This window comes from Xenopus tropicalis, chromosome 2, assembly GCF_000004195.4.
Source record: "Xenopus tropicalis strain Nigerian chromosome 2, UCB_Xtro_10.0, whole genome shotgun sequence".
Lineage (NCBI taxonomy): Eukaryota > Metazoa > Chordata > Amphibia > Anura > Pipidae > Xenopus > Xenopus tropicalis.
Window position 1 is genome coordinate 155,904,154 of NC_030678.2, and position 13,148 is coordinate 155,917,301.

General features: G+C 42.7%; 1 protein-coding gene across 3 annotated transcripts in view; it reads left to right on the top strand.

Moving 5' to 3' along the window:
- atp8a2 (ATPase, aminophospholipid transporter, class I, type 8A, member 2) overlaps nucleotides 1-13,148 on the top strand; it is a 379,342-nt gene that overhangs the window by 53,721 nt on the left and 312,473 nt on the right. For 2 of the 3 annotated variants that reach the window (XM_031897248.1, XM_012957935.3), the window contains 3 exons: nucleotides 5,645-5,744; nucleotides 6,347-6,445; nucleotides 12,984-13,029. In XM_031897248.1, coding sequence (XP_031753108.1) covers nucleotides 5,645-5,744; nucleotides 6,347-6,445; nucleotides 12,984-13,029 — 245 coding nt within the window. Of the gene's footprint in view, nucleotides 1-5,644; nucleotides 5,745-6,346; nucleotides 6,446-12,983; nucleotides 13,030-13,148 lie in introns of those variants that run through there. The other variant, XM_031897249.1, reaches the window with a different exon arrangement.

The window sequence follows — 13,148 nt, forward strand, 5'->3', positions numbered from 1 at the left end:
CGAGGGGGGCTGCATCGCTAGTACAGAGAGCTCAGTAGCACTCGCTGTACGCTTGGAACTTCTGCTCTTTAAGTTATCAGGAGTGGCTTTTTGCTGCCCCTGGTAACTTGCTGGGCACTGCAGCAGCCTTATGGCAGCAGCGCCCCTGCCTGTTACCTTCCCATTGCTCTGCTTATCTGCTGCAGGAGGGGAAGGGAGGCAGGTGATATCACTCCAACTTGCAGCACAGCAGCAATGAGAGACTGAAGTTTATCAGTGCACATGTCACGTGGCTAAGGGCACCTGGAAAACTAACAACATATGTAGATTTCAGTGACGGATTCTGATGGAATAGCTAACTAAACTAAAATCAAAGTAAGGGGTAGTTGGTATTTGCACAAAAATATATATTGTATAAAGCCAGCTGGGGGTTGAGTACTTTTTGTTAGAGGAAAGCACAGCTTGCTTTGCTCCTGACATTGGATAAAGTAGAATCCTAAATTGTGCCTGTTTCTTACCTTTTTAAAGTCTTAATTAGGCTAATGCAGGGGCCCCCAACCTTTTTAATAAGTGAGCCACATTCAAATGTAATCTAATTGTGCCTTCATCCGGAAGGATTGAATCCACCCAGGGGCAGGCACACACAGTCGATATACGCCAACAAATGCTAAATCTTGTATGTGTTGGCTGACAGTTCTCCATCAGGTCCCAATTCGCCCACTTTCCAACATTATTGCCCCACCTCCCCTACGTTATTTCCCTGCTTCCTTGAACATTAAGTTTTGGCCAAAAAAATATCACTCCTGAATAAAGCAATGCCCAACACAGCTCTTTGTTTAAGGGGCTACCTGCAGGCCTGCGGCCATTCATAAAAACAAGGAGCGTGCAAAGTGCAAAAAAATGAGCAGTTGGTACATTGTGTTCTTATATTTATATAATGTCTTCTGCAGAATTTGGCAACAGAGTAAATATTCCTCTTTTAAAAATAAAGAAAGTAAAAAAAAAGAATAGTATATCACTTACCGATATGCAAATTTTATTTTGGAATATACATTTATTTTCTGAGGCCCCAGGGCAACCCATAGATTTATAGCAGTGATCCCCAAACAGTGGCTCAGGGGTAACATGTTGCTCCCCAATCCCCAACATGTTGCTCCCCAACCCCTTGGATGTTGCTCTCAGTGCCCCCAAACCAGGGAGTTATTTTTGAATTCCTGACTTGGGGGCAAGTTTTGGTTGAATAAAAACAAGATTTCCTACCAAATAAAGCCCCCTGTAAGCTGATAGGGTGCATAGAGGCTGCCTAATAGCCAATCACAGCCCTTATTTGGCTCCTCCATGAACTTTTATGGTGCTTGTGTTGCTCTCCAAGTCTTTTTACATTTGACTGTGGCTCATGAGTAAGAAAGGTTGGGGGCCCCTGACTTATAGGATTTGGGGCAATTAGCCACTGGCAGATTGTATTCCTAAAAAGACTAATCTTTATTGTTCTACATTTAGTTGCACAAATTCGCACTAATGAAACAAGAGGGTGCTGCTATAAACTCCCTGCCAGTGCCATTTGCCAAAGACAGCCTTGGCATGTAGAGAAGAAGATGCACAGCTGGTTTCCATGAAAGAGCGACTTTCTGTTAGTTCAATAAAATATATATTTTGCTGTGCTTCTGTGCTATCTGCCAGATGTCCCCAATCTAATTACCCACAGGGGCAGAGCGGCGTAAAGTGTGGGTAGAACGCAACTGGCATCAAGCTTTGCCTCTAATTATATTTCAACTCTGTTTGCGGCTCATATTCGTGTTCTTGCTCATTTACCTGCATGTTTTGCATTCCTTCCGTGTGTCTGAGATTTTCAAACGCCGATTAATCACAGTCTGGGAACATCCGCCTCTCTTACAAGCTTAATACTGATGTTATATACAAATGTATGAGAGGAAGCCATTAGGTGGGGGACATTTAGAAGGACGCTGGAGAGATGCAAATGGCTGCTGGTATTTGCATATGTACTGGTTTAGCCTTTCAGCGCGTTCTGGGAGACATTGCATTAGTGCAGTTCCATTAGAGGGAATATATTTTCAAGGCTCAGAACAGGAGAGATTTTAGGTTTACCCTTGATTAGAGGAGAAGAAAACTCCAGGGCTTTAAAAAGCTCATGGCCCTGGGCACTCTAATGCGAGGGTTGCCATCTGGCCAGTAAAAGGGCTGGGGCCAGTATTACAAAGACAAGCGTAAATTGGTAATTCTCGCTTTTCATATCAAGTTTCTTTACTGCCAAACTTTGATCCACCCATTTCCTGCCCTCTATCCGCCCATTCCCCTACCTTGAGCCCCAGCACCTCTGTCCTCCCTTCAACTCTGACTTGTTACATTTTGGGAAAAAAGGTGGCAACTCTATTTCCTGCAGAGCTGCCATCTTGTCCCCAGATGCTAGGTGTCCCCTGTGCAAAGTCAGATTTGGAGGACACACAGTACTGCAACGGCAGGGTAAAAGACTTAATTAACTGTATCAGGAAGGATCTTCTGACACTTTCCCGCTCAGTTCTATTACACTTTACTTGTTGTGCTGGCTGAAATATTTTGACCGGACTGTGTGGAGAGTGCCGACTCTCTAGGCTGTGCACCAAGTAGTAATTCTCTGGAGGAGGTAAGGGTGTGCTGGTGTAAAAAAGTTTTTCCAATTCTATTACACCTATAACATTTATTGCTAGAACTGAGCTCTGCACAGAAAACCATCAAGGTACGCTTCCTGCACCATTGAAAATAACCTTTTTTGCTGATCATTCTGATATAGCCCAGCACTTGTGATTCCAGATCAGACAGAGACTCACTCATTTTACAGCCTAGTTCAACTATTAGATCTCAAAGTGTATGGCCAATGTAATGAGGCTCAAAGTGCAAGTAATAAGGGTTCAGTGTTGAGTGTCTGACCTGCTTTGTATTTGTTGTGGAATATTTTACTGCTTGGGTGGTAAACAATAAGTGTTTTTTTGATGATCTGGCCACCTACTTCATAGCCCATTGCATGAACTGGTCATTACTGCAATAATCATGTGGCGGTGCCTCCAGCTCTGAGATGGTTTTTCAATTTTCCTAGGATAAACCTTTATGAGCAGGGCCCTCGGATCTGATTTTCCGTTGTTGTGCGACCCCTGTTTGGTATAAATTAATGTAAAGCACTGTGTAACTTGCTGGCTCTTTATAAATGAAAGATGATGATGATGCTAAGCTGCTATTAGAGATGTAGCGAACTGTTCGCCGGCGAACTAATTCGCGCGAACATCGGGTGTTCGCGTTCGCGCAAATTCGCGGACTTTTGCCGATGTTCGCCACTTTGGGTTCGCCGCGTTTTTTTTTTGGCGCCGCGTTTTTTCTCCTTGGTTTTCCGCCGCGTTTTTTCCGCTTCGTTTTATCGCCTATGCATATACATAGGAATAGCTTGCGGTTTTTTTTTTGGCGTTATTTTTTGGCGTTTTTTTTTTGGCGTTATTTTTTGGCGTTTTTTTTTTTGGCGCTTTTTTTTGGCGTTTTTTTTACAAGTATTTTTCAGAGAAGTTTTTGCCCTTGATCCCCCTCCTGCATGCCACTGTCCGGGTGGTGGCACCCTTTAAACAACTTTAAAATCAGTTTTCTGGCCAGATATGGCTTTTCTAGGTTTTAAAGTTTGCCTTCCCATTGAAGTCTATGGGGTTCGCAAAGTTCGCGAATATTCGCGAGTTTTGGCGAAAGTCCGCGAACGGGTTCGCGAACATTTTTGCGCGGGTTCGCTACATCCCTAGCTGCTATAGGATGATCAATTGTAGCCTGAGAAATTGCATCTAACTTCTTAGTTTCAGCGGAGCAAATTCCTCGTACTGTATTCAATATTCCATCCCCATTAAAGCAATGAGGCCACTAACATAAGGAGCTGCGCCAGGGGCATATTTACCATATAGGCACCCCAGGGTCTGTGCCTAGGGAGGCAGGGCGGCTTTAGGGGGGCAGCCTTGGATACTTACTGTATATTGTATATAAAACTTTGGGCAAAAAAAGGCCCTTCCCCTGCTATCTGATATTTTCCTATGAAATCCAGCAGCTGAGGTGGTGGTGGGGTAGGGGCTCCGCTTGCAGCGCTCCAGCGGACGTGACATTTTCACACACACACTGAAGGGTGCTCACTAGTCCGGTGCCTAGTTGGGATCAATTACAAGGTACTATTATTAAAGAGAAAAAGGAAATCATTTTTAAAAATTCGAATTATTTTCTTATTGTGGAGTCTATAGGAAATAGCTTTTCCGTAATTTGTAACTTTCTGGATAATGGGTTCCCGCATAACGGATCCCATACCTGTACTTGCCATTGGTAAGTAGAAGTTTATCCTTATAATCTCAGACTAAGTTTACAGTGAATTTGGCGCTGTTAGTACAGTAGGTGCATATGGCAGACTCTCGGCCTGGGTGTGAGCCCCAATCACAGTGCTGCTTATAAATAATGTCTAGCGGCTCTTGGCTTGTTCTTGCTATTAACAATTAGAGATGATTGCCCTGGGAGAGCAGCGTTTTACATTTGATTTATTACGTTGCATTTAACTGGTTATATTACACTTGCGCGTTTGTGTGCTAGACTATACACATCCATCTTCTGCTGGAGGCACTCAGTAGCCAGCCAGATTCTAATTGGTGGGTTAATGCCGTCTGTATTTACCTTGGCATTAGATCCGATCGCTACTGAACCCACTGCAAGTTGGCCGGGCAATGAGTTGTAGCTATGCTATTAATTGCAAAACTGTAATGAGATATTATGAGATCTAATAAAGTTTGAAAGCTAGGCAGATGAATCAACGCTTTAAGTAGTAATTAATAGCATTTGGTGTTATTTCTGTATTTTCCACTCTCACAAGCACTTTAAAACTGTAAGGTTACCAACACTGGTTTCCCAGTGAATATTAGTCTCACATGATTCTGGTTGGTGGTGGGAAATGACAAAATAAAACTAAATAAATATAGCAGAAATTAACCCAAATGGCTATACCCTGTGACACCCAAGCAGGTATTTGCCTGTGTTTAAAGGAGAAGGAAAGGCTAAATCACTGGGAGGGCTGCCAAGCAAGCAATATACATCAATTAAATAATGTGCAGCCTTTTCATGATTTTAATGTAATGGAACAGTTCCCTAAGCCCCGCCCCCTGTTCCCCTGCTGATCTGGCTGACTATATTGAGACACAAATAAAATGTAACAGTAGTCGACTGTCCTCAGGCTGCCTTCAGTCTACACCCTCCAGATCCCACAATTCCCTGCTGTGATGTCAATAAGGAAAGAATAATCACAGTGCAATGCATTGTGGTTTATGCAGTTCCTGTGGAGAGCTGTGGAGAGGTTGTTACAATTTGTAACACCAATGTTTTAGTCCCTCCTCCCCTGCCAGGATTTCAAATGACGCAGAAAAAAGAACAGTTTTGCAGCTGGATTTTAGCATATACAATAGTATTTATTCCTACTTTTTGAATGAACATATTACAGTGATATATTAGGAATTTCTGTTTTGTGTGGGGCTCTTTAATACATTTTGGTTCAGAAGCTGGCGATCCCCTTTAAATAGAAATAGTTTTTGTTTGTCACACATTACCTTGTGTTCACATTAACATTGTTTAATTAATGCCATGTTTTTGTCTTTTCTCTTGAAACCTGCAGCACAGCCAAGTACAGTGTGTTAACGTTTCTACCTCGGTTCCTCTATGAGCAGATCAGGAGAGCTGCCAATGCTTTCTTCCTCTTCATTGCCTTATTACAGGTATCATTGCCATGTCGTTTATCTATTCTCCTATCCAGAGGAAAGGCCTGGAAACAATATAATATTATGTAATAAGAGAATTATATAAAAGGGTGCAAGACCCGTAGCTGATCACCCTCATCAGAGCATCTTAAGAGTTGTGGGTGTTTTTTGATATTATTAACACCTAAGAGGATTATAAGAAAAACTTAGATGGGTTTTTTATATATATATATATATATATAGCTGTAGAGAGAGTCCGCACTCACAGGTCTTAAGAAAATATAGAAGTTTTATTCAAATCAAAAATGTTGATTTGAATAAAACTTCTATATTTTCTTAAGACCTGTGAGTGCGGACTCTCTCTACAGCTATTCCATCTATTATTTTGGGACTGCACCCAGGCTCCCTTGGACCTACTTATACGTGAGTGCCTGTCTTCTTGCAACATATATATATATATATATATATATATATATATATATATATATATATATGTATATATAAAATATAATTTCTTTTAATGTTCTGTATCATAAAAATACAGTAATAGCTACTTTAGCCCAGAAGTTTACAAAGTCTGTTTCATTCTGATAAATTTCCTTTTATCATTTTTCTTGCAGCAAATTCCTGATGTGTCTCCGACAGGAAGATATACCACTTTGGTGCCCTTAATCTTTATTCTCACAGTGGCCGGCATCAAGGAAATCATAGAAGACTATGTAAGTGCACATTTAGATACACAAAGTGCATAGCCGATGGGTGTATGTACGTAGATTCTCTCTGATAGGACCCGTTGTGTGACTTGCAGGGGATTGTGGGGTTTGTAGATTGTAAGCTCTTTTGGGCAGGGTTCTCTTCACCTCTTGTATTGGTTACTGATTGCTTTATATGTTACTCTGTATGTCCAATGTATGAAACCCACTTATTGTACAGCGCTGCGGAATATGTTGGCGCCTTATAAAAATGTTAATAATAATAATGTATAATGTCCCCAGAGCAAGAAGGCCACTCAGATTGTGGAGACTTCATAGCTTGTGCCCCCTGTGCGCCGGAAGTGATGTTTGTGCATGGATTTGCAAGAGATTGTTGTGATGGTTTCTCTTCCTATGCAACCAGTTTGTACTGTAGTAACACAATTAGGGGGTTACGATAATTGCTGCAATGGAGGAAGACACATAGCATCACAGAGTGAGCCCCTGTATCTGCAGGAATTATCCTACATCATTGTGTTACATACATTGCTGAACTACAAGTCTGTGTAGCAGTTCAATGTCAAGTAATCAAGGGCTACTCACCAGTGATGCAGGGGCTGGCCTGAAACCTGCTTTGGCTTACCTGCAGCTCAGACGGGGTCAGACCAACCAGTTGCCTCTAGAAGTAGGTCGCGGGCAGGTGATGGCCCACTTGTGCTGTGACTGCGCTTGTTTATATACTCATGTTTGCCCCGCCTCACCCCTTCAATGACATCATTAAAGTGCGCAGGTGTATACATTGGAGCGTTTGGAGCATTGCCTCCAATAAGGATGAATTATATCTTAGTTGGGATCAAGTACAGGTACTGTTTTATTATTACAGAGAAAAGGGAATAATTTAACCATGAAATAAACCCAATAGGGCTGTTCTGCCCCCAATAAGGGGTAATTATATCTTAGTTGGGATCAAGTACAGGTACTGTTTTATTATTACAGAGAAAAGGGAATCATTTAACCATTAAATAAACCCAAAAGGGCTGTTCTGCCCCCAATAAGGGGTAATTATATCTTAGTTGGGATCAAGTACAGGTACTGTTTTATTATTACAGAGAAAAGGGAATCATTTAACCATGAAATAAACCCAATAGGGCTGTTCTGCCCCCAATAAGGGGTAATTATATCTTAGTTGGGATCAAGTACAGGTACTATTTTATTATTACAGAGATAAAAGCATACCTGTACACACTAACGCCATGTCAATAACTAACTGCACTCCCCATTATTGCCTTACATGTAAATGGAGGTGATGTTGAGTTGCTAATTTGTCATTTCCCTAAATACAGGTATGGGATCTGTTAGCCGTAAAACCTATATCCAGAAAGCTTCAAATTATGGGAAGGCCATCTCCCATAGACTCCATTATAAGCAAATAATTCTAATTTTTAAAAATGATTTCCTTTCACCCTGTAATAATAAAACAGTACCTGTACTTGATCCCAACTAAGATATAATTACCCCTTATTGGGGGCAGAACAGTCCTATTGGGTTTATTTCATGTTTAAATGATTCCCTTTTCTCTGTAATAATAAAACAGTACCTGTACTTGATCCCAACTAAGATATAATTACCCCTTATTGGGGGCAGAACAGCCCTATTGGGTTTATTTCATGGTTAAATGATTCCCTTTTCTCTGTAATAATAAAACAGTACCTGTACTTGATCCCAACTAAGATATAATTAATCCTTATTGGAGGCAGAACAATCCTATTGGGTTTAATTGATGTTTAAATAATTTTTTTAGTAGATTTAAAGTATGGAGATCTGAATTACAGAAAGACCCCTTATCAGGAAAGCCCCAGGTCCCAGCATTCTAGATAACAGGATTTCATACCTGCAGTTGTCATTTGGAAACTGGCCACTTGAGGTGTGCGGTTGGAATCTACAATATGGGGCACATTTACTAACCCACGAATCCGAATTGGAAAAATTCCGATTGGAAAACGAACATTTTGCGACTTTTTCGTATTTTTTGCTATTTTTTTGGCGCCTTTACGACTTTTTGGAAATTGTCATGACTTTTTCGTTACCAATACGATTTGCGCGAAAAAACACGAGTTTTTCGTAGCCATTACGATGCGCTCGTATCTTGTCACGACTTTTTCGTATTGAGCGCTCGTAAGCGGCGGGCAAAACTTTCAGACTTAGCATGATTTTGGAAGCCTCCCATAGGACTCAATGGCACCCTGCAGCTCCAACCTGGCCCAAGGCAAGTCTCCCATAGGGCTCAATGGCACTCTGCAGCTCCAACCCGGCCCAAGGAAAGTCTCCCATAGGGCTCAATGGCACTCTGCAGCTCCAACCCGGCCCAAGGAAAGTCTCCCATAGGGCTCAATGGCACTCTGCAGCTCCAACCTGGCCCAAGGAAAGCCTCCCATAGGGCTCAATGGCACTCTGCAGCTCCAACCCGGCCCAAGGAAAGTCTCCCATAGGGCTCAATGGCACTCTGCAGCTCCAACCCGGCCCAAGGAAAGTCTCCCATAGGGCTCAATGGCACTCTGCAGCTCCAACCCGGCCCAAGGAAAGTCTCCCATAGGGCTCAATGGCACTCTGCAGCTCCAACCTGGCCCAAGGTAAGTCTCCCATAGGGCTCAATGGCACTCTGCAGCTCCAACCCGGCCCAAGAAAAGTCTCCCATAGGGCTCAATGGCACTCTGCAGCTCCAACCCGGCCCAAGGAAAGTCTCCCATAGGGCTCAATGGCACTCTGCAGCTCCAACCTGGCCCAAGGAAAGCCTCCCATAGGGCTCAATGGCACTCTGCAGCTCCAACCTGGCCTAAGGAAAGCCTCCCATAGGGCTCAATGGCACTCTGCAGCTCCAACCCGGCCCAAGGAAAGTCTCCCATAGGGCTCAATGGCACTCTGCAGCTCCAACCCGGCCCAAGGAAAGTCTCCCATAGGGCTCAATGGCACTCTGCAGCTCCAACCTGGCCCAAGGAAAGTCTCCCATAGGGCTCAATGGCACTCTGCAGCTCCAACCCGGCCCAAGGAAAGTCTCCCATAGGGCTCAATGGCACTCTGCAGCTCCAACCTGGCCCAAGGAAAGTCTCCCATAGGGCTCAATGGCACTCTGCAGCTCCAACCCGGCCCAAGGAAAGTCTCCCATAGGGCTCAATGGCACTCTGCAGCTCCAACCCGGCCCAAGAAAAGTCACCATGCTGAAGCTTGAATGAATCCGAATCTTTCGTACTCGGCGCGAAGGCTACGAAAAAGTCACAACTTTTCGCGCAAGTAGTAACGCTACGAAAAGATCGCCAGATTTTGCGCAACATTCGGAATGGCAACGAAAAAGTCGCGACAATTTTCAGAAAAATCGCCAAATACCGATCATTACGAAAAAAACGCAATTGGACGCATTCGGCCCGTTCGTGAGTAAGTAAATGTGCCCCTATGAGTCTATCGGTTCTGCTTAAAGGCCCAGAAGTAGCACCATGTACCTTTGCCCTTATAGGAAATGCATTGTGGCTGTTTTAATGGTTCCTGTGCAGCTCTGCACTATGGTTTACAATCTGGTACATTAATTGTCGTTATAATTTTGCTGTATTGGGCAAAATATTACTTATAGTTTAGTGAACCTAAAGCAGTGATCCCCAACCAGTGGCTCCGGGGCAACATGTTGCTCACCAACCCCTTGGGTGTTGCTCTCAGTGCCCCCAAACCAGGGAGTTATTTTTGAATTCCTGACTTGGGGGCAAGTTTTGGTTGAATAAAAACAAGATTTACTACCAAATAAAGCCCCTGTAAGCTGATAGTGTGCATAGAGGCTCCTATCATAGCTCTTATTTGGCACCTCCATAACTTTTTTGATGCTTGTGTTGCTCCCCAAGTCTTTTTCCATCTGACTGTGGCTCACGAGTATGAAAGGTTGGGGATCCCTGGCCTAAAGTAGCCATGGTGGGAGTTTTAGTTCTGCCATAACAGGAGCAAGGAAGGTTCTATCACTGGCCTGGGGTGCCCTAGAAAGATCCAGCTCACTGAATAAAGGTCTTCGGCATCTCTGGTCATTAGGGCACATTACAAATCAATTGATAGCTTGGAGAGAATTTATATTGATTTACTCAGAATGTATATTGAGAAAATGCCATTTTTAAATGTTTGTTTGAAATAAAAGGATTTACGTTACAGGCTGGATCGATACGGAAAGCTTTTGTTGATCCTACTGCTTCAAAAATGTCAGGCCTTATAATGGATTTTTGAGAAACAAAAGCACTCTATTCCAAGGGTTAAACTGGGCATAGAAAACATTTATATATTATCCAGCTTATTCATTAAAGGGGATGTATACCCCCAAAATATGTATTTGCCAAATGAAAGGAAATTTTATTTATAAACTTTCTAATATATATTCATTGCTTGTTTTTAACTGGTTTTAAACTTATTTTAACCCATTCAATTGTAATTAATATATATTGGAAATGTGCTTAAAATTACAATTGCTCTCAGTGGGCAAATGTTTATTTTGGGGTTTACATTCCCTTTAAGCACTGTTTGTACTTTATCTGCACTATTTTTGCTCTAAATATGTTAAGGTATTTTACATTTTATATCCATATCCAAAACACTGCCCTTTTTCCAGTGACAAAGATACCCAAGTTCTGGACAATTGTGTGATTGTTGTTCCATCATGCACAACATTACACACAAACATAGTGTGTGTGAATGTGATAGGGTCCTTAGATTGTAAGCTCCACTGGGGGCAGGGACTGAAGTGAATGGGGTAAAATCTCTGTAAAACCCATAATATAAAAATGACCCTAATGTGTGTGAATGTGATAGAGACCTTAGATTGTAAGCTCCACTGGGGCAGGGGCTGATGGGAATGTGATAGGGACCTTAGATTGTAAGCTCCACTGGGGCAGGGACTGATGGGAATGTGATAGGGACCTTAGATTGTAAGCTCCACTGGGGCAGGGACTGATGGGAATGTGATAGGGACCTTAGATTGTAAGCTCCACTGGGGCAGGGACTGATGGGAATGTGATAGGGACCTTAGATTGTAAGCTCCACTGGGGCAGGGACTGATGGGAATGGGATAGGGACCTTAGATTGTAAGCTCCACTGGGGCAGGGACTTATGGGAATGTGATAGGGATCTTAGATTGTAAGCTCCACTGGGGCAGGGACTGATGGGAATGTGATAGGGTCCTTAGATTGTAAGCTCCACTGGGGCAGGGACTGATGGGAATGTGATAGGGACCTTAGATTGTAAGCTCCACTGGGGCAGGGACTGATGGGAATGTGATAGGGACCTTAGATTGTAAGCTCCACTGGGGCAGGGACTGAAGTGAATGGGGTATTATCTCTGTAAAACCTGTAGCCCACCCTAGGGTATGGCTTGGTGTACTGTAGTTGTGACTGTGGTGACACCCCAAAGATTCCCAGTAAATACCAACACAAACAGGAAGTAAACCCAGATTTATTACACAGGAACTGGGCTGAAAATGAGTTAGAAAAATTAAATGCAGATAAATGCAAAAAATATGAACAGGCAGAAATAGCAATAACAGTGCAATGCAATGTAAACTGCACTAGCAGTTAAGTTCTAACAACAAACTTTGGGAGCTCCCCTAATGTCCTATAAGCCGGCAGCGTTGGGGCCCTTAAACAACAATTTACATCCAGGATGCTTGTACTTTGTTATTATAGCTTCAAATGTATACTGTCACAATTATCTGTGATTCTAAGTAGTGTTTTCACTGTAATCCACTTGTGTTGGTCAGTAATAATAGTCCCACAGTGGCTTGTTGCAGTCTGTATCTCCTGTGACAACTGACACAGATTGTTCCTCCTGTAAAGTATGTATGAGGGAACTATATTGTACAGGATATCCCAGTGTTACTGCTGCTGCACCAGTTAGATATATACTGTATGTTAGTTACCTGTATCTCAGTACTGTGGCACACTTACTACTGAGATGTGAGACAGGAAACTTGTTTGGGACATGCAGGTCTCCCTTCAGTGCTGGCAGGATTTCACTCAGCTTCCCACACTGCGCAGGGGGGATCTCTGTCACTGTTTTCCATGCAGCATCACACACATACTCTGGCCTTTAGCAGAGATCTCTGGCAGCTCTCCACCCTCAGGTGCTCAGATCCACTTCCTCCCTTCTTCCTCTTCCTTTTTGGAGCACATCCTCTCCAGAGCATGGCCTTCTGGGATCTGTAGTCCCTTCATTCCTATTTCTATACATACTGCTGCAGTCCTTATATCAACAGTGAAAATCCACATAAAGCAGGAAAATAGGCTTACTTTCAATGAAACCAGCTTGGCTACACTCCCATAATATAAAAATGACCCTAATGTGTGTGAATGTGATAGGGATCTTAGATTGTAAGCTCCACTGGGGGCAGGGACTAAGGGGAATGATGTATAATCTTTGTAAATCACTGTGGAATATGTTGGCGTTAGGATCAGCCCTGGATATCCAGGTTCACCATTGCTACAAGAATATTGGAATGAGTTAAACAATTTGGGCATACATTTACTTACATCTTATTCTTTTGTTGCAGAAAAGACACAAGGCAGATAACACTGTTAATAAAAAGAAAACCATAGGTACGTATATATAAATATATAGAATAGAAATATATTTAGAAATTATTATCACCAGCAGCAGCAGTTATTTCCTGATTGCTTTACCTGAGTCCCACATACTGTATTCCATCCCCTCCTCT